Genomic DNA, 19,571 nt, shown 5'->3' on the forward strand with positions numbered 1-19,571 from the left:
GAGGCTTTGTGAGGTATTCCTTCAACTCTTGCAGAGCCTGATCGCACTCTGGTGTCCACATGAAATTTTTAGGCTTCCGCAAGATCTTGAAAAACGGCAAGCTTCTATCGGCCGATCGAGATATAAATCTGCTCAAGGATGCGATCTTTCCCGTGAGCTTCTGCACCTCTTTGACCGAATTGGGTGATCTCAGGCCCATTATAGCTTGAATTTTTTCTGGGTTCGCCTCTATCCCTCGTTCGCTGATCATGTATCCCAAAAACTTCCCTCCTGTCACTCCAAAGGTGCACTTGTCCGGGTTGAGCTTTATTCCGTGCGACCTCATTATACTGAACGCCTGAGAGAGATCTTTGATGTGGTCTGTGATCTCTTACTCTTGACCAGCATGTCATCGACGTATACCTCCATGGTTTTCGCGAGCAGATCACCGAACATCTTATTAACCAATCGTTGGTAGGTCGCACCCGCGTTCTTCAGTCCGAACGGCATCATGTTGTAGCAATAAATCCCCTTATCTGTGACGAAGGAGGTTTTGTCTCTATCCTCTTCTGCCAGTTGGATCTGGTGATATCCTTGGTATGCATCCATCATCGAAAAGAGTTCGAATCCAGCGGTAGAATCCACCATGGTATCGATCCGAGGCAGCGGGTACGGGTCTTTAGGGCAAGCCTTGTTCAGATCCGTGAAATCCACACACATCCGCCATTTTCCTGAAGACTTCGGGACAAGTACTACATTGGAAAGCCAATTCGTGTACTGGACTTCCGATATATATCCAGCTTTCAGCAGCTTCTCGACCTCTTGCCTGATAGCATCGTTCTTATCATTGCTGAAAGTTCTCTTCCTCTGCTGCACAGGTCGAGCAGTGGGGTCTACGTTCAATCGGTGTACAATGACCTCCGGGTCAATCCCGGTGAAATCTGATGGGCTCCATGCGAATATGTCTGCGTTTTTCCATAGGAAGTCGATCATGGCCATCTCTCCCTCGTTCATGCTGGACCCTATCCTGGTCGTCTTGCTGGGATCCTCTGTTGCGAGCTGAATAGCCTTGTATTCCTCACTGGGTTTCAAGTGTTCAGCTTCATACGGTCGGGGCTCCGCGTCCTCCCTGACCTTCTGTTTCTTCGACCTCGGCTCCCCCTTTATCGACAAGTTGTAGCATTTGCGAGCCTCCTTTTGGTCGCACGAGACTTCCCCGATTCCATATTCAGTGGGGAATTTCATCTTCATATGGTACGTGGAGATGACCGCCCGGAACGAGTTCAACCCCGGCCGTCCCAGTATGACATTGTATGTGAAAGGAGTATCTACCACCAAGAATTTGACCATCAAAGTTTTTCTTTTTGGCTCCTCTCCCATGGACACTGGCAGCTCAATCGTCCCTAGTGAGGCCACTTCGCTTCCCCCGAAGCCGACTAGCGGGGTTTTTACAGGTTCCAGCCTCGCGTTCTCTAGCCCCATCCGATCCACCACATTTTTGAAAATGATGTCCGCTGAGCTCCCACTATCGATCAACACTTTGTGAACGGTGAAATTCGCGATATCTAGTTTGACGACCATGGGGTCATTCTGTTCTCCACTCTCCTTCAATCTATCCGAGCTGTTGAATGAGATGGCCTCTTCGTCCTCCACCTTCAGCACGAATTCCTTCTCCCTAACCGATCCGGCTGTCCGGGCGCATCTCTTCCGTGTTCGACTCGAATCTCCCGCAGTCGATCCTCCCGCGATCGTGTATATAACACCCTTGGTGGGGGCATTGCTCCCGCCCATCGGGGCCCTGTCGGTCTTTGATGGACCCTGGTTTCTGTCGCGGTCACGGCTTCTCGACCTGCTCCTCCTACCTTCCCCTCCGATTCTACAATTCGGGGGCACGCGATCTCGGAAATGCTCCTGTCTAACAAGCCTTTCGATCTCATCTTTCAGCTGATAGCACTCCTTTGTATTATGTCCCCTCTCCCGGTGGAAGCGACAGTATTTGTTAGAAGTTTTCTTGGAGGGGGTGTATCTCGTATGTCTTGGCCATTTCAGCACGTCGGCATTCTCTACCATCATCAGGGCCTTCTCTCGAGACATGGCCAAAGGAGTGTAATTGTGGTATTTCGGCACGTACTTGGGCTCCTTCCATTTCTCTGTTTTCGGTTTGTCATTTCCTCCTCGCCTGCCCTCCTGAGGTCGCCTGGGGATGTACTCCCGCTCCCTTCGTTCCGAATCTTTCATCGCGTTCATCTCCTCTTCGTCGATATATTTTTGTGCTATCGCCATTAACTGCTCGACATCGGTGGGTGGATCTCGTGCGAGGGCAGATGCGAAAGAGCTCTTCCTGAGTCCGTGAATGAGGACGCTCACGAGCATATCGATCCTCAACTCTTGCACCTCCAGAGTCTCATTATTGAACCGACCCATGATGTTTTTCAATGTTTCGTCTTCTCTCTGTCGGATGTTGAAGAGATGTGTAGCGGACCTCTTCTGTTTCTTCTTGCTCGCAAAATGGAAGTTGAATTTTTGCACGAGCTGTTCGTAGGATTCGATGCTTCCTCGGGGTAGGTTTGTGAACCACTCTTGAGCTTTTCCCGTGAGTGTGGTCGCGAACAATTTTGCCATTATCGGGGCTGATTGTCCGTAAAGATTCATCACCATTTCGAAGGCGGCCACGTGCTCCTGGGGGTCTCTCATCCCATCATATCTCCTCAGATCGGGTACCCTGAACCCCGGCTCGACGGTCTGAACGAGGATGTCGTTACAGAAAGGGGAGTTCTTGTTCTGCGAGACAATCTCCCCCCGCTTCTTCAACTCGTCAATCTGTTTATTTAGGCTGTGTATCTGTTTGCCTACGCTTTCCACTTCGGCCCTGGATATCACCGGCTCTCTTCTTTTCGCGCGTCCGTGGCTGCTGGAGCCTGCATCGGACGATGCCGGTCGCTTACTGCGATGTTCATGTTCTCCTTGCACCCTTGACTCTCTTATTGGCTCCACATTTTCAAATAACTGTCTTCTAGCAGTTTCTTTGACCAGGGGGGTCGCTGTTCTCCTTTCGTATTCTACGATTGCTTTTCGGCTTGCTTCGTCTATCATTCTTTGCAACTCGTCCGGAGTGATTTGGATGGTTGCACCTGTTCCTTTCCTGGGTGTCTCCTCTTCAGCAGCATTTCTCCTCGATGAACCCTCCATAATGACAAAAAATTCTCAGAATTTCCCACAGACGGCGCCAACTGATCCGGGTCGAATTATTCGATCTCCTGAGACGATCTCACCGCTGATCGACTAACTCTTTCGAAACAGATTTTGGATCCCCTGAGAATAAGACACGAACCGTGAGCTCGTCGGGCACGTCCCCGACAATGACCCTCCGACGCTCAAGTTAGGTTGATCGAGAGAAATATATTCTATCTCAAAGTTCGATCTCAATTAATGTATAGCAGTTACCTCATTTATGGCGTATCGGGGTCTATTTATAGTACACAGTTGTACGGCAAGTACTGGGCCACGTGGCCTCATCTTGTTGATTCACATTCTGATCGAATGGTCGTCATTGTCCGGGTCTTCTGTCGGTTCACGCGACCCGGGTCGGGTCCTCTGCGACCCGCCCGTTACAAAACACGCGGATCCGGCCGCTGAAATGACCATCATGCCCTTAATGAAGGGCGTTTCAGTCTTTTTGCAGGAGGATTATATGTATACCCATCAGTATCCTTATTTGTCTTTGAATCTGTTTTACTCTTCAAAATATTTGCTTTACATGACAATGATTTTCATTTGTCTTCAACTGATTTTACCATGACAAGTAATTTAACTAATTATCATCCATATTTGTGCTTTGAAACTATTACATCTTTTCAATTTTTATTAATTTTTCTAGTCATATGTATTATACCATAAGGGCATTTTTGATCTAGTAAGTAAATTATATTATGAATATAAATATATGATTAAAAAATTATAATTTTAAAGTAATTATAAGAGTAACTAAATATAATATGAAACTAATGAATAAATAAAGATAATGTGCAAGTAATTAATAAAAATTAATTAATATATTATTTTGTGTTTTATCCTTAACAAAATAATATTATAGGATTGAAGGTAAATAACAACCACCTCCCATAAAATTTGACATAATTACAAATACTTTCTCGTTGTTTGAAAAATTACAAATATCCCCATAACTTTAAAGTTTGGTTAACAACAAGCTCATTCCATTAGGTTTCCATCTAATTTTTATGGAGAACTGATCAAAATGCCATTTTGAATTAAATTATAATTTTCTAAAATATGTTCATGAACTAATATTCCCTCTAAATTATTTATTTTGCCCACCCTCAAATGTTCAAAAACTTTTTTTATTTTTTTAAAAAATGCAACAAGAGTAAAATAGTAATATTTACTTCATTGTTTAGGAACTATATAATTATTTTTTATTTGAGGGAGTATTCGTAATTTTTCAAATAATGATGATATATTTATAAATATGCCAAACCTCAAGAGAAATAGCCGTAATTTACCCTAAGATTAATTTAGTCGAATCAAAATTGGGTTGAAGGAGTACCAAACCTGCCGCATATAACTTGCTCCTTGGACCCTATCAGTTCTAATTTATGTGTAGATTAGCTGTATAACTTTAGATATTGGGATTTAAGCCCTCCTGGTTTATGGATTGAGTGATATTACTATATGAATGCCCTCGAAACTATTTTCCAGCTGCTTTCGTTCATTCCTAGCTCAGACATTTTCATAAACGAAATCATGTTCAAACTATCCTTAACAACAAACTGCAAAATCATTGAGCTCATGTGTATATACTGTACACAGTTGACCAGAAATGTCCACTTTATAGATGACCTTCCGCTAATTCTTTCTGTAATATCTCTACATAGTGAAGTGACAAACTCCAGGGTCACTGAATATTAGCAAACATGTTAGAAAATCTTCAATGTATAGTAGAACCGAGTACACGAGAAAAATTTCTATATTCACGAAAAAACTGTTGAACTATACAGTATCCAGCCCGCTCTATATTTCCTTCCAATAAAATGATCAGAAATAGCTAGATCTCTAAACTCCAAATTGTAAAAATCCAGAGCTGGTTTGTCCACTTCCATAGATGCCAGGTCAACTAAACAGTTCATATTTACAAATTTCCCAAGACCAGATGCAACCACAAGAAAACTAAATAGCTCCGGTGAAAAAAAGTATAACGCAATACCAGGTCCAGATAACTCAAGAAAACAGTGCTCAAGGCCGAAATATTCTCATTGTTTTTGATACTTGAAGCCGACAGAATGGACACCTCGAAACTACAGCAGAGCATCTCCGACACAGTACATGACCACATGGAATTAAGGTGACATCAACTTCATTACTTAAACAAACTCGGCAAGACCATGCTGCTTTTGCTGTATCAGCTTCTTTCGCAGCTATGTCACATTTTTCCTGTTCAAAACAAATAGTTTGTACCATTGGCTAATTAAAAGACAATTTATTGAGAGTCTAAGTTTTACGAGTATGGCATACTTACAGGTCATATTAATTAAGCATATCAAAATCTTAAGTTCTGTTAAAAATCAATAATGATCATATATGCATATCCCTGTGAAGGCCTAACAATGCACATATCTCAAGTGTCCAACATTGGGTACTTCAGCCTTCATATGGTGCTTGGTGTATTGAACATATGAAGTGCAAAAACTACCATTACCTTGGGGTACAATTATATATGGAGAAGAGAAAGGAATACATTTTCTGTCGAAAACCAGAGTTTCATCCCCAATAAATCCATGAACGGCAAGATTATGATAAATATACACAATAATCACTCCAATGTAGCTCCAACAAACTCCTAAAATTGATGGTGCTATTAATTTTTGGGTAAGATACATATATACACCTTGAGGTTTGTCATAAATCGTAATTATAAAAACCTAATGACCCCCCAAAGTTTATAAAAAATTACACACTCAACTGATAAGTTCTACAACATTAATGCCCTCAAAGAGCTCCATCAAAATCAAAATAAAACAATATTTGAGTGATGAAAATGCCCCCCCCCCCCCTGGTGCTAAATGGTATATCTGTAAGAAAGAGATGAAAGGCGCTTTTATAATATTTATAGCAGCCTAAATCTTGATTAACAAAAATAAATTGTTTAATTCTTATTTAATTAAAATCACAATTAAAATTTGAAAAATAATTAAGTAAAGCATATATTTATGTCTAATGTAAAAAATAAATATAGCCAAAATATATTTGTATATCTAGTATAAAATATATTTTAGAAATTGTATATAGATATCCCAAAATATTAATATTAATTGACTGGTCTTTCAGGATTTGGAGCATATTGCTCAAGGACTTCTTATCATTTCTTCATTCCTCAAACACACGTATTATGGTGCACATGGTATGGATACAGACCTGTTCCAGCAACAGTGCAGCCTGAGATTCCTTCAGCTGTTCTTGCAGTGTCAGTGTTGATTGCAATAGCGACTGCTTTTCTATGTCCAGATTGATGCCAGCTGAAGAAAGCATCTCGTGAACTGCCTGGACCAATTCGGCAGCTGATACTCGGCCATGCTGGAGGTCTCGCACTGGCTCCGCCTGCCCATGAACAAAAGTCATGACTTAGATATCTTTAAGCAGCATCTAATCATAAGTAGAATTGATAGAAGTTGACACAGAATAACATTAACATTAAAATAAATTCTACAACAATGAATTAAACAACGAGAATTGCATTTGAAAAAGATAAGTGATTGGGAGGAGATGGGTGCTTCTCTAGTAACACTTTCACAAAGTTTGGATGATACATAGAGGCCGACTCGTGAAACACGCTGCAGTCACATCTCTTGCAGAGGATATTCACAAAATTCAACTCACATTGCAGCAATGTCTCATCTTATAGCCTAGCTCAAATTTCTCTTAGGTTCTCAGATATTTACCAAATGAATTTGTAATTATGTATGCTTTATCAACCATCACCATGGTTGCCTTAGTCAGTTAGTCCACAAAGCATGCAAAAAATTTACATTTTTCCTATAAAATGCACATCTGTAGGCAATGATGGAGTTGCAATGAAATTTTTAAGTTGCTGTGGTGGTTAGAAAGATAAATACTGAAGGATGTGTAGAAGCTTAATGGTAACTAGACACAATTGATCATAATAATGGCAGCTTGTTTACATCCATTGCTTGAAGTGATATACTATTTTATCAGACCCATTCCATTGTCAATTTGAAGGAATGAAGCATCCACTTCTTCTCAAGCATGGCATTGACAAGCATCTTGCCCTCTAAGGTTTGATTCATCAATCCAGTCAGTCAAGAAAAACATGGGAATGGGGAATAAAGAAAAAAAAGAGAAGTTGCTATAATTAAAAAATTATCTTTGTCCTTGCAGTACACGAAAATACATATCCACCAAACCCTATGCAGTCTGAGAAGAGAAATCAAATAATCTCTCCTCAATTTTATTGCATTTCCTTAAAATTACTGAAGAAAATACAATTACTTCATATGTAACTGCTATTTGTGTTTCTCTCATTATTCCTAAATGCAGTAATTGAAGCCAAACTTATTTCAGTTGTCTTCCTGGTTACAAGAGAAATGAAACAAGGAAAACAGAAAGAGAGAGAAAATGAAAGGAAGGTTGGGCGTTGGTAGCGTGGCAGTGGCAGCAGCTCCACTGTGTTTTCAGATTAGATAAGAAAATTGAGAAAATGACGGAAGGGGAGAAGGGGGAAAAAATTCAGAAGGGAAGAAAGGAGAAGAGATAAACACGCAAAGACAGGGACACAGGGTCATTGGTGCTGCTGCTGGGCAGGTGTTGAGCACAAAAGTAGCAGAGGTGGTAGTGGTGTAAGAGACATGGAAAAATAAAGAGTAGCTAAAAGATTCAGAAAGAAGAAATTAAATAAGATAAGAGGAAAAGGAAAAATAAGAAGAATATAAAAAAAAAAGTTAAGAGCAAAACAGAAACAGAGAGAAGTAACCTGAAGAAAAAATGCAGAAGAGAAAAGGAAAAATGACATAAGAAAGGGAAAAGAGAAGAAATTTGTGACTGCGAGTGCCTTGGGCACCACACTCGCTATCTCATTTTCTAATCCATCCAAGTAAAAACAATATGAAAAGATGGTCTATCATCGTTTGATTGATCATATGAGGTAAACATGTTACTAGATAAAATCATCTCATCCTTCATCTATGTCCGTCACAATTCATCTCATCCAAAAAGGTACAAGCCCTGGAAGTATCGAAGTACAAGTGATTTAAGGTGCTGCGCTAAAGGCTTTCAGTTGCAAAGACTACAAAACAATTCCTATTGTAAAAAAAATATCAGTGCCTTTACTTATATGAACTTTTAAGTAACAACAAAAATTAGTTACAAACAACAAAGTTTTATCAAAAAGGACAACTATTCAGTAGCCCTAATTCCTCTACACTACTTAGATGTAATTATAAAACAAACAACGTTGAAATCAAAAAACACCTTCTAATGCCTCGGTCAGCCCACCCCCAAATAAGATGACATGCCCTAAAATATAGTGAATAATTTTTTAGAAAAATAAATAAAAAAAAGATTTTTCTAACAACAAAACAAAAAAAGGTTTTAGAATAACATATCAATATGTCAGTTGTAAGCCAAATTCACTTATATAAATTATAATTTCTATTAAGATAAAATTTATAAACAAAAACAGATATATGTAAATTAAGAAAAAAATAATTTTATACAGTTGCAATTACTTATAAAAAAAATTAAAAAATGAGCAATCTCTTTCTAATTGACTTCTTGTTATTAGATAATCCTTTATGTGTATTGTTGCTTTTACTTCTATGCCAATTATATTTTCATACCATAGGAGTATAACAATGACAAGTATGACATGAAAAATAAAGTTCTAGTATTCAAATCAAGTTATTGTCAGACACATCCCAATTTTGATAATACATATGCACTTCTTAGATCCTTAATCATAACCAGAACCAGCCACAGAACTAAGCCCTAGAAGCAAATTTTTGGTGGGGAGAGGGATTATTTCTTTCTTCGTTTACTTTTGTGAATTTCCAAGGAATAAAGAAGGTAATCGTGGTAGCCAGAGCATTCATGTCTTCAAACACAGACCTAAAGAGGACAATTCTCCATCCCTTTGCATTCTGACATAGCAGGTCAATTTAATCTATGTTAGAATGATTAGCCAACGGGATTTGGAAAGTTTCGTGACGATACAGTAACAATATATGACTTCTATAGATTTTGGACTGAAAATGCTCAGTGGTCGGATGAATTCTACAGGACTGGATTGACAAACCTCTTTGTTTTACTTTTGGAACTAGGCTGGAATAACGAACCTCTTTCTTTTTTTTCCTTTTTCCCTCCTTAAGGATACCAGCAGATTTGATTGTTATTTGATGAATAAAGAATACCAACTTGGATTGACATATTACACATAGATGTTAATACTCTACAGTAGTACCCACAACACTTCACATTAGTTCAGCTCAGAATAGCTCAAAATCATGTATTAAGAAACTTATCACATGACACAGCAAAAAAGAACCTAACTATTACGTACTTCTATTACCAATAAAAAAGGTAAACAAGAAAAATACCTGAGAGGGCCTCGACCTGACCCCTCCAGAAGTTTCAGGCCTTGTGTTTTCATTGACCATATTATCTCCCTCCAGTGTGGTAGCCACTGAATCGTCATTGCCATACAAAATATTCTTGAATGAGAAAATGTTTGAGGAAAGAACAAGCTCAGTCGTTCCTGGTGAAATTTCCAACATAAATCTATAAAGTGGTTGCCCTGCCGATGGCTTAACATTCTCTGGAACCCTGCCGTACTTCAACCTTTCTCCATTTGAAGACCTCCAAGCTACTATCTCTCCTTTATAGAAAGGTCTTAAAGGGTGGAATTGCACTTGAATAGCATCATGGGGCAATATCTCCTTGCCTAGCAAAGTGTCAGTTCCGCCTCCGAACTCAGTGTCTCTTGTGTGAGAACAAGGTTTCAGCACATCAAGGAGTACACTCTCAGTGAACTCAGGACAAAGAAACAGAGATCCAATTGGTAATGGGACTGGTGAGTCCAAAATTTGACTTACTGCTGCCGCAATTACATCAGTAACTGCTATGTACTTTGGTGGTTCAGCAATTAAGATGCAAGTTTTTGACTTATCTATGAAGTAAAGGGTCCTATGTTTGGATAAGTCCTCCCACTCAGGAAGAAGGGAGTTCCTGGCAATACGAGTAATGTTCACAGATTTTGGAAGCAACAAGAAACGGGTATATAGGCATTGGACAAACTTCAATTTTGCTGCAATAGACACCAGTGATTTTTGGACCTTCTCCATGTCTGGCATACCAAATACAGGATTGGTGCTAACTATGTTGGTCAGTACTCTACAGACTGCTGCTTGAAATGATTCGCTCATTAACTTTTGTCTAATAGCAGCAAGTGAAACAGAACCGATATGTTCCAAATTGCGTAAATCTTCGCTGTGGTCCAGTTCCTACAAATAGGTGAATATCCAATATCATAAGGTGAGATAAATACTTTCTATAATTCACAAATGTACGAATTTAAAACTTCTAGGAAGTTAAGTACCTCTTTCACGACATCAGAGAGCTTTTTGATACCAAGGGCCTCACACACTCTCTCAGGAAGATCTTGGTGAACAAATCTCAGCCTGGAAGTATCGATATATTTGACATAATGCGAACCACGAGAATCTATATATACGCATGATTTTGCATGGACTAGCCTGCAGCCATCATCAGGAACTATTGCTTCAGAATCCCAGTTGGAGATGCCTGAACTGTTCTTCTCATCACAAATGAAATGTAAAATTTCAATAACAGCACGGAATTCATTTGGATTTAGATGCTGATAACCACAAAGTCTTTGAAGATCTGATAGAAGATTCCTCGCAGAAGCAACAGATAGTGATTCCTGAAGCCCCAAGTCTCCAAGAATCTTCACAAAAGGGAGATATGCACTAGGGAGTTCAAATGCAAATGGAGACAGATTCACTGTCAAACGAGCAAAAAGAGAGCTCGCCTTCACCAAACGAGTACCATTAGCAGCTGGTAAGAAGGCAACTTGCTGCAGCTTTGTCATGTCTGACAATGCAGCAATAATGATTACGGAAACTTGACTAAAATCAAAATGCAAAGAAAGCAAATAAAATTTACAAAAATCAAATATCTTGCACATACTCAAAGGCTTGATATTTGTCTCACTACAGCACAGAATCAGAGAATACAATTAGTTAGCATCACTTATTTGGCCATCCTCCTACCAGTGAAGTAATTAATCTAATGAAGTCAATCCCAAAAACAATATTAGCTTGATGGACATAATTTTCCAGATATTAAGCATTTATCTTGATAAGATATGAAATTACATGAGCAGCTAAGTCAAGTACGATCTCCCCATGTACTAACATTAACACGACTACTGACGTGGTTCTACCTTCTTATTTCTGTCTATAAAATTTGGAGATTTTCATAGAAAAGTGTTAGAGAAAACCAAACACCACATGTGCTCTATCCCATGCGCACTAACGAGAAACAACCATAACTAGTTGGACATGTACCAGGTACAATCCTGATAATGTGGCGGCAAAATCATTAATGCGCTTTTAGTGTCCTTCCGTCCTTTCTTAGCTAGAATCTAGAAACATAAACTAGTTGGTTTTGGAAACAAAACTAACAAGTACTGACATATAAAGCCTAGCAATCAAAACATCGACTCTAGAAGAGAATAAGAAATCACCAATTATTAATGCAGATAACCTGTGAAGTGGCCCAATAGATTCAAACACCTGCCTCAAGTTGACTTACAGATAATAAAGTCTTAGTGAAGAACAAGGGAATTAGATAATGGGAGACAACAGAAGAAGAAAAATAAAAAAGAAAAGTTAGACACAGGAAAATAAACTTAATAGCTAACCCAGAACAGATTAGGATCCTGAAACATCCCCAGAAGAATGTTCTTAACTAGGTCAAGTGTAAGGAATAATAATTTTCCAACTATCTAAATAGCTAACCACTCAACCTATATTGGCCCTAGTTTCATGGTGGTTTGGCAAGCTGGAGACCCATGTAAGGCTATTAAAAAGAAACAAGAATTTACAAGGATATAATGATATAATATAACAAGCTTAACTTATATTCAACACAAAAACAGAAATTTGCTTGACGTTTGATAACAGATCTATCATTTTTCCCTTCTCATATGATCTTACGCCAGGTAACTATTAGTTGCCATATACAAATTAAATCCTAGAAAACATACACAGCCCACTCTATCTATATTAGTTCCCGTAGAATTAATTTCCTTAGGGTCTGATACAGGATTAAACCCCAGTCCTACCAACAAATTTGAGGTGAACATACTATATTAATTGGGACACAAACAATAATCAAATGAGCATTTTAACAGTTAACACATAAAATTCCCATAGACTGCACTGAATAGATTTAGTAGGGTATCTAGAAACAAATAAATATGTGAAGTGTTATCTCTTTTTAAGGCTAGTCAAGGTATGCTAATCACAAAATAGTAAAACCACATAAATATCTCTAATCTAGAGATATATTCGGACAGTGAATAATTTAAAGCATCTAGATAGTAAAAGCACAGCAATCAAGTCTTCACTAGTTCTCTGAAATAAGAAAGACCTAAAATAATAACAGCTTACACGATTCCATAAAACTGAACTGAAGAAGAAAGAAGAAGAATCATGCTCATTATAGACACACACATAATTAACATCGACCTGGAAGTCTTAGCACAAAAACTAGATTACCTGAAGAAGAGAGGGAGCCCCAGACTTTGTCCAGATACTTCAAGACCTCAAGGGAAGCTTCATCGATGGTCTTGATACCTGATACAGCTGGCCAATGAGCAAGAGTGTCCTCACCACCATTTCTTCCAATAACCTGTAGAGTATGTATCATATACCAGTTTAAAGTGAATGGAAGCTTCAACCAGAATATCAAAATGTAACCTTACCTGAAGGTGCTTAAGTACAGTTGCAAAGGCTGGGGGACTTGACAAATGCAGAGGTCCCCAAGCATAATCCGGTGGTATGACACTCTGTACTGAAAGTATCGGCGCACAGCTCCATGCAAGAGGCCAATCCTTCATCACTATAGCTTCAGAGTAGGAACAAAGCACTCTATTACCACTTCTTCGGCCACCTATATTTGGAAATCCCTTTTCAGCTGGAACACAAGCAATCTTGCCAAGGAGATTGCAGAAGTTGTTTCCATAAAGTACAGCAAAATTAGAGAAAATTGTCTTGACCAAAGTTTCAGCCAACACCCAAACTTCAAAGGATACTTCATTCTGTGAATTCCAAACGTTCAGTTCATCAAGAATTCCCACCTGCTTCATACATTCACCACCAAGATATTCTACTCTCCTAGCACACTCAAGAATAACATCTGCTTCAGCCGATGTCCTGAGACCTGTTTTTCTCAAAATCTGAAGCCATGTATCAGCAATGAATCTCTCTCCTGGGAATTTGCTCCTCACTCCAGAAAATACAGACGTCAATAAAGCATCACCAGGGTCAAATAGATCTTTGGGTTTAAACAGTTTTCCAGACTGTTCATCAGCTGTTCTGATAAAGTTAGTATCTTTAAGCACCTCAATTACAGATGAATCCAATTGGAGATCTTTCCAGTTCGTGCACAGGTAAATCAAGATATCCTCCTGCTCAAGTTGAGATTTATCTTCAAATCCAGGCAATCCAAATTTTACAAGAATCTGTTGATCATGCAATTCAGGGATTCCAAGGGCTCGAAGTAGAGAAATTTCAGTAGAATTGGTGGAGTAAGAAAGACATCTATTATCGGATGGCTTGAGGAATGTGTTTGAAGATATCATGCAAACATCCTGACTTTCCAATTGGGTATATGTCCCCAGAACTGTTCTATAAATAGGAAGATCACGTAGCACTTCAAGCTCTTCTCTCCCATAACCGGAGCTATGGGAAGAGAAATCAGAAGCAAATAAACTGAAGAGCTGGTCCCGGTCTGGAAATGAAAAGGATGAAAGTTGAGGAAAATATCCAGCTTTTTTAGCTGCTACAAGCTTGGAAGCAATGATTTGCCCTAATGACTGCCCATCTGCTGGCAAACACTTCGATGGAGAAGCACAATCCATGTAATGAACATCAAAAACAGGAATATTGTACTGATTAAGCAATGAAAACAACCAAGGATACTTTTCTTGTATGACTTTAAAGGAGAACAAGTATGCTTGAAGCTCACGAGACTCGGACGAAAACTCAGATTGACCAACTTCAGACACACCCACTTCAGAAGTAGCATTAACGGAATCCAAATCCCTAAAAGGGGGGGGAACAAAGACAAGATGACGTTCTTTCACACGACATAAGATTGGACGACCAAGAAAAGCAGGAATAAGGGGCCAATCCGAAAATAGAGAAATTTCTTCTGAGGAGGCACTGAAAATCTTCCAGAAAAGTCGAATCCACTCGGGAGAAGGACCTGCTTCACTACCAGAGCTTCCACTTTTCTCCCATGAAAACCAGGGAGCATTTTTTGAGTTAATTACATGAATTGCCCAGTTTTCATTAAAAACAAATCTCATGTGGCTAGCAAGCAAGCGGAGAGAGAAAGCTTTGAGTTTCAGGAATGATTGAATAGAGCGATTGGAAAAAATATTCTGCAGGACTGGTCTCTCCAGCACTTCTGGATGGATGAATTTTCCTGCTAAAGAGGTAATTAGAGATTGTTCTTCTTTGTTCCCAACCCATACTTCAGCAAAACCCAACTTGACCAGACTACTTTTTGCAGTTGGAAAGGGTAAGCCTTTGATTTCAGAAGCTACATGGAAAGCCTTCTCGTCCTCACTTGTACTGAAGCCAAAAGGCTCGTAACTGGTAATTCCAATTGAATGCTGCCTGTGAGATGAAGATCCTCCTGCCCTGCTTATATCTTCAACAACTCCACGACCAAAATCAAATAGAGCCTTCCCTAAGCTTGTCATCATGTCAATTGCATCACCTCCAGAACTGACTGAAGCAGGGGAAGAGATACCATGCCTGCGTGAATCTGTAGCTGATAAAGCAAAGGAACGGCTATCCTCATCTTTGCTTAAAGAACCAAAATCAGGACTAAAGTCCCTTGGGAGTTCATTGGATCCAGATGACCCAAAAAGCTGGATATCAGATAAGCAGTATTCAAGGACGTCTATATAGGTATCAATAGACCAACTGCCCATAAATGACGAAGAAGCCCGAAGAAGGTCACGGACCATCCTAGGCTTGATTTCTCTTACTGCAACGCCCACAGCCTGAATTTCGGTCACTAGTTCCCATGGGACTGAAAAAACAGGATAATGTTCCTTGACGAAAGCACAAACAGTTGCTGGTAGCAAGTTGTCACCTACTCCACTCCTGGGCTGTGAAAGAAACATACCATCTGTAGCCTTAACTAAACTTCCAGAATATAGCTGCCAAACAGGAAGCTCAACAAGACGGGCATACAATGGCCGTATTACTTGTTCAATTAGACATTCCCAATCAGCCTTAAGAGGCTTCATGGAAGTTGAATCTTTACCATCTTTATCATCTATAGGTTGCTTGACCAGGGTATTACAGCCCGACCTAGGCCAAAATGAGTATATTTCATCCCTGTAAGCACTCAAAATTGCACTAACTGAACGACATAAATTTGGCTCAAGAGCAGAAGTCAATGGTTCTCTCCGCAACTTTTGCATCTCAAGGATCAATTTAATATAAGAGTCGCAAACACAAGACATCAGTTCTCTGTTCCAAGCTTCTATCAACTGACTTCCAGCATCAGATCGTAATTCCATTGCACCTTCGCTCTCTTGGCATCTGAAAAGATAGCGACCCCGATTATGGCGCACAAGGAAAGATCCCACCACCGTCACTGGTATATTTATAATGCATGATAAAGGAAGAGGGGACATGATGGTGTTTGATGCATGATTTTCAGCAGGATGGCCATTTCGTGATATGTGTGCAGCAACTCCAGCAACAGGTGTCAGGTTGTATGCAAGATACCTCCTGCACATATGAAAGATTATTAGTCCGTTAACATAATTATTGAGTGAAAGTATTAATTTTGAGGAAGGATCCACTACAGTTCAAAAATCACCAGCTTGCTATGTCTCTGAAGTCGGCAGTTGCATGACACGAGGCCTGCTGAATTACCCATCATGGTTCAGATATTCAAAGAATGTTTTAGGAGCATCTAAAGTCCTAGCCTTTGACCACTTCTATATATATGCTCGGTTCTATAATAAATTATCCTAGCTTTAGTCAAAAGATAACTTTAACAGATCCAGATGGCACTTTGATTTGTTAATCAACTCTCGAGGCATTCAGTATACTCAAATCCCATAAATAATATTCAAACATTTACTTGACAAAATGCAGAGTAACACATGAGAGAACAGATGTCAAAACTTGTTATGCAAACAGAACATATACCTTTAAAAGAATAATCCTAATTATTAGTTAACACAAGAAATCTGAAAAATCATGTTTGATCTTTGAAAGCAGAAAGGAAAATTAGCAATTTAGATATATGATGTGACAATAGGAAAAAACGAGATCCCATGGAGGCAATACCACTCATATTTCACCAAAATCGATCAACACAGTCACAAGAGGCATATTAAGATAAACAAGCATCTGTACAGCAGAAAAAGTTATGGCAGTAAGTGATGTTAAAAAGGTCTGCTGTCCCTTTAATAGAAAATAGACATGCATTCCTATGGCAAACACTTCATGCTAAAGGCCTTAAAGGTCAGACTCACACAAAATGATCATAATCACTGAAGGTGCAAGAGTCTTAACGGAAAGCAGATAGGTAAACAAAGATGCACTCAAGCAACACATTGTTAGTCAATACTTTATTGCCTTCCACAGTTTCTTCAGATGCTCATTAAGAAGGATTAAAATTCTTGCTGTCACATGCACATTGGTAAAATAGCTGAACTTAATACATGTTTGAATAGTCATTTTCTAGTAAATAGAATTATTACTTGCCTCATTTCCTCACATACCTATCAAGTGCCATATTTCTTGTTTGACCAGAACCCATGCTAAGCACCACTAGCCATCGATCAACAAATCTAGTTCCACCCTCATCCACGTTCAAGTCCAGGACATGCAATTTGATTGCAGCAGTAGAGCTGCCAAATATACTTGATAGTTGGAATTTCTTCCACTTCTTCTCTGAAAAAGGATTTCTAACAACAGCAGACAGAGGATCTATATTAATTGAATAATCAAGGCCTGGTTGTGGGCTCCCCTCCTCCCATGTTAACAAAGATACCTGTATAGTGGAGTATTAATCAGCCAACAATGCAGAATATATATTTTTCTTTTCACTGAATAAACTGAACCTCATCAGTTTTTCAAGTTACTTCTTCAGAGTTTTGAAGAAATCTGGAAGTACTTATTTTGGCTACTCAGTCTTAGTGAAATTACAGATCAAGCTATTCTGGTTGTTATATAAGAATCAAACATAAAAATGATCTCTTCACTCAATAAAGTCAGAGAATAAAGACAATAATTGTATTTGTTATTTTGATCTTGATGTATTATAAAAACAGATTTGAGAAACTAATCAATAGTTATAGTGTTTTCTTGTATTTATGTGATTCATTAGGGTAATACTTGTTGATTATTATACCAATATCATAAATTTCTTATATAGGTTTATTATTGATAAGTAAAACCTTCATCTATTTAATTATCCTTTACATGCAACATTTTTAACATGCAGTTCTTACTGCTGCAATGCATTTTTCACTTTTTTCTAAAAGGAGAAAACACATTTGATATATACAGAATGGTTAAGCAACTTAACTTCCAGCTATAATTAAACTATGCAGTTTACAATTTTAGTGTCCTTTAGCCATCAATTATTCTGCTGTTCCTTTTACATAGTACACTATTCTTACCATAATTTCTTACCCAACAATTGATTAATCACATGATTTATTTTTAATGGTAAAGTATCCATTTTATGCTTCTTGTTTACAGATTAAATTATTTTAGCTATATTTTGCCCAATAAAATTGATCAATCACATATCCCTTTTAAATGGTCCAAGTAACCTTGCTAGAGATGTCAACTTTATCAATTGGTATTTAAGTAAATTAAATAAGTCTGTCAATCTCGCATCTCAACATGTAAAACTTTATGCGCTTCACAGTTTAGAATTTCCTAGTCCACTAAAATAATTTCACATAATTCAACAGCCAACCAAAAAATAGTAAATACTTAATTTACTTTGTTTCAGCAAAATGTTGCAACCTTAAGGGTCCATTCTCAGAAGCCCCTTCTACATGTTAGATTTTCGAATCAGATTGTCTAATTCCAGAATGATGCCTGTAAACTGACATGCATATTTTGTCAAATGGACAAGCAGATCAAAACTTTAACATCAATTCTTCTGGGAGGTCAGAACTATCAAAAACCAACAGCCAAAGATGGATGCTTATCATCCAAGAAATAGGCTGTTCAGAGGTTTATATAGTAATGAACATCTCAATATGCATTGGTAGTACGTACTCAGATGCATAGATATAGTAAGAATTGACAAGAGATGTACAGATATCTATTCCGGTGAAAATGCATGCATACAAACACAAAAAAGTTATATAAAAATTTATTCTTTCTACAAAACGTGGCATCTTTACACTTGTTTGCTAGTCCGCATTAGATTACAAAGACAGAGACAGAGTTGACTTATGAATGTTCTGGAGTACAGAGTCACAGACCCAAAAGACTTGGCATTTCAGAAGGCATAGCTGATGAGTCAGCTTTTTAAACACCTAAGTTTCTTTTTTATTTCTTTTATAGAGCTCATTTTTACATTCAATTAGCTGGAAGGGCAAATAAAGCCCTTATCACCTCTGATGCGGTTAGCCTACCTGTTATGTTACCCAAAGTTGTTAAAATACCTGGACCCAACTGGAAAGAAGAAAACGTTAAAGGTTTACAATAATTTGCATTGGCTTCAGTTTCATATAAAAATCCTTCATCCTCATTAAGGAAATAAATCTACATAAAAGTTTTATGCATTGAAATTCAGACTTTGCTTGCACAAACACATTTTCTTAAGCTAATTTTCAAATCTTCAAATTATTCCCAGTTTTTGCTTCAGCCACATGTATCTCCATAGTAACTTTATTTTGGCCACTTAAAACAGAAATTACCTGTAAAATTGATTTCAAAAATAGTATCATTTTAGAAGCATGCTCCATGAACTTGTTGAAAATCAAAGTCATCCTCGCAAAACCATATTCAGCTCCATCTTCAAGGCATTTTGATGAAAGGGGCATACGTATGACCGTGCAATTAGTTGATGACCATGGCATATTTCCATCAATCAGCATTGGACTGAACTGATCACGAAATCGCTCAGTCAATTTTGTACCTGATATTAAAGAAAAGAAACATTGGTATACTCTTTGTTTAACAACACCGAAGACTTGTATACAGCAATAAGACTTCAAAAAGATAATTCATTTTTTTTTTCACTTTCTCCCATACAAA

General features: G+C 38.4%; 2 protein-coding genes across 5 annotated transcripts in view; both read right to left on the minus strand.

Moving 5' to 3' along the window:
- Positions 1-324: 324 nt before the first annotated feature.
- LOC148785085 (uncharacterized) lies at positions 325-3,168 on the minus strand. The gene has a single exon (XM_088875219.1). The coding sequence runs from the start codon at positions 3,166-3,168 to the stop codon at positions 325-327; it is 2,844 nt and encodes a 947-aa protein (XP_088731345.1).
- A 1,777-nt stretch (positions 3,169-4,945) lies between these two features.
- LOC105173512 (Zinc finger, C3HC4 type (RING finger) family protein) overlaps positions 4,946-19,571 on the minus strand; it is a 30,069-nt gene continuing 15,443 nt past the window's right edge. For 3 of the 4 annotated variants that reach the window (XM_088875630.1, XM_088875631.1, XM_088875632.1), the window contains exons 6-13: positions 19,232-19,452; positions 17,069-17,340; positions 13,013-16,064; positions 12,807-12,939; positions 10,601-11,115; positions 9,603-10,505; positions 6,409-6,591; positions 4,946-5,427 (exon numbers count right to left, since the gene is read on the minus strand). In XM_088875630.1, the coding sequence (XP_088731756.1) occupies positions 5,230-5,427; positions 6,409-6,591; positions 9,603-10,505; positions 10,601-11,115; positions 12,807-12,939; positions 13,013-16,064; positions 17,069-17,340; positions 19,232-19,452 (5,477 nt within the window). In that variant the 3' untranslated portion in view covers positions 4,946-5,229. Of the gene's footprint in view, positions 5,428-6,408; positions 6,592-9,602; positions 10,506-10,600; positions 11,116-12,806; positions 12,940-13,012; positions 16,065-17,068; positions 17,341-19,231; positions 19,453-19,571 lie in introns of those variants that run through there. The other variant, XM_088875633.1, reaches the window with a different exon arrangement.

Source organism: Sesamum indicum, linkage group LG11 (genome assembly GCF_026168435.1).
Source record: "Sesamum indicum cultivar Baizhima isolate 11 linkage group LG11, ASM2616843v1, whole genome shotgun sequence".
NCBI classification, from domain to species: domain Eukaryota; kingdom Viridiplantae; phylum Streptophyta; class Magnoliopsida; order Lamiales; family Pedaliaceae; genus Sesamum; species Sesamum indicum.

Excerpts from the sequence above, each read along its gene's own strand:
- LOC148785085 (XM_088875219.1), bottom strand. The coding sequence starts at position 3,168 with ATGGAGGGTTCATCGAGGAGAAATGCTGCTGAAGAGGAGACACCCAGG.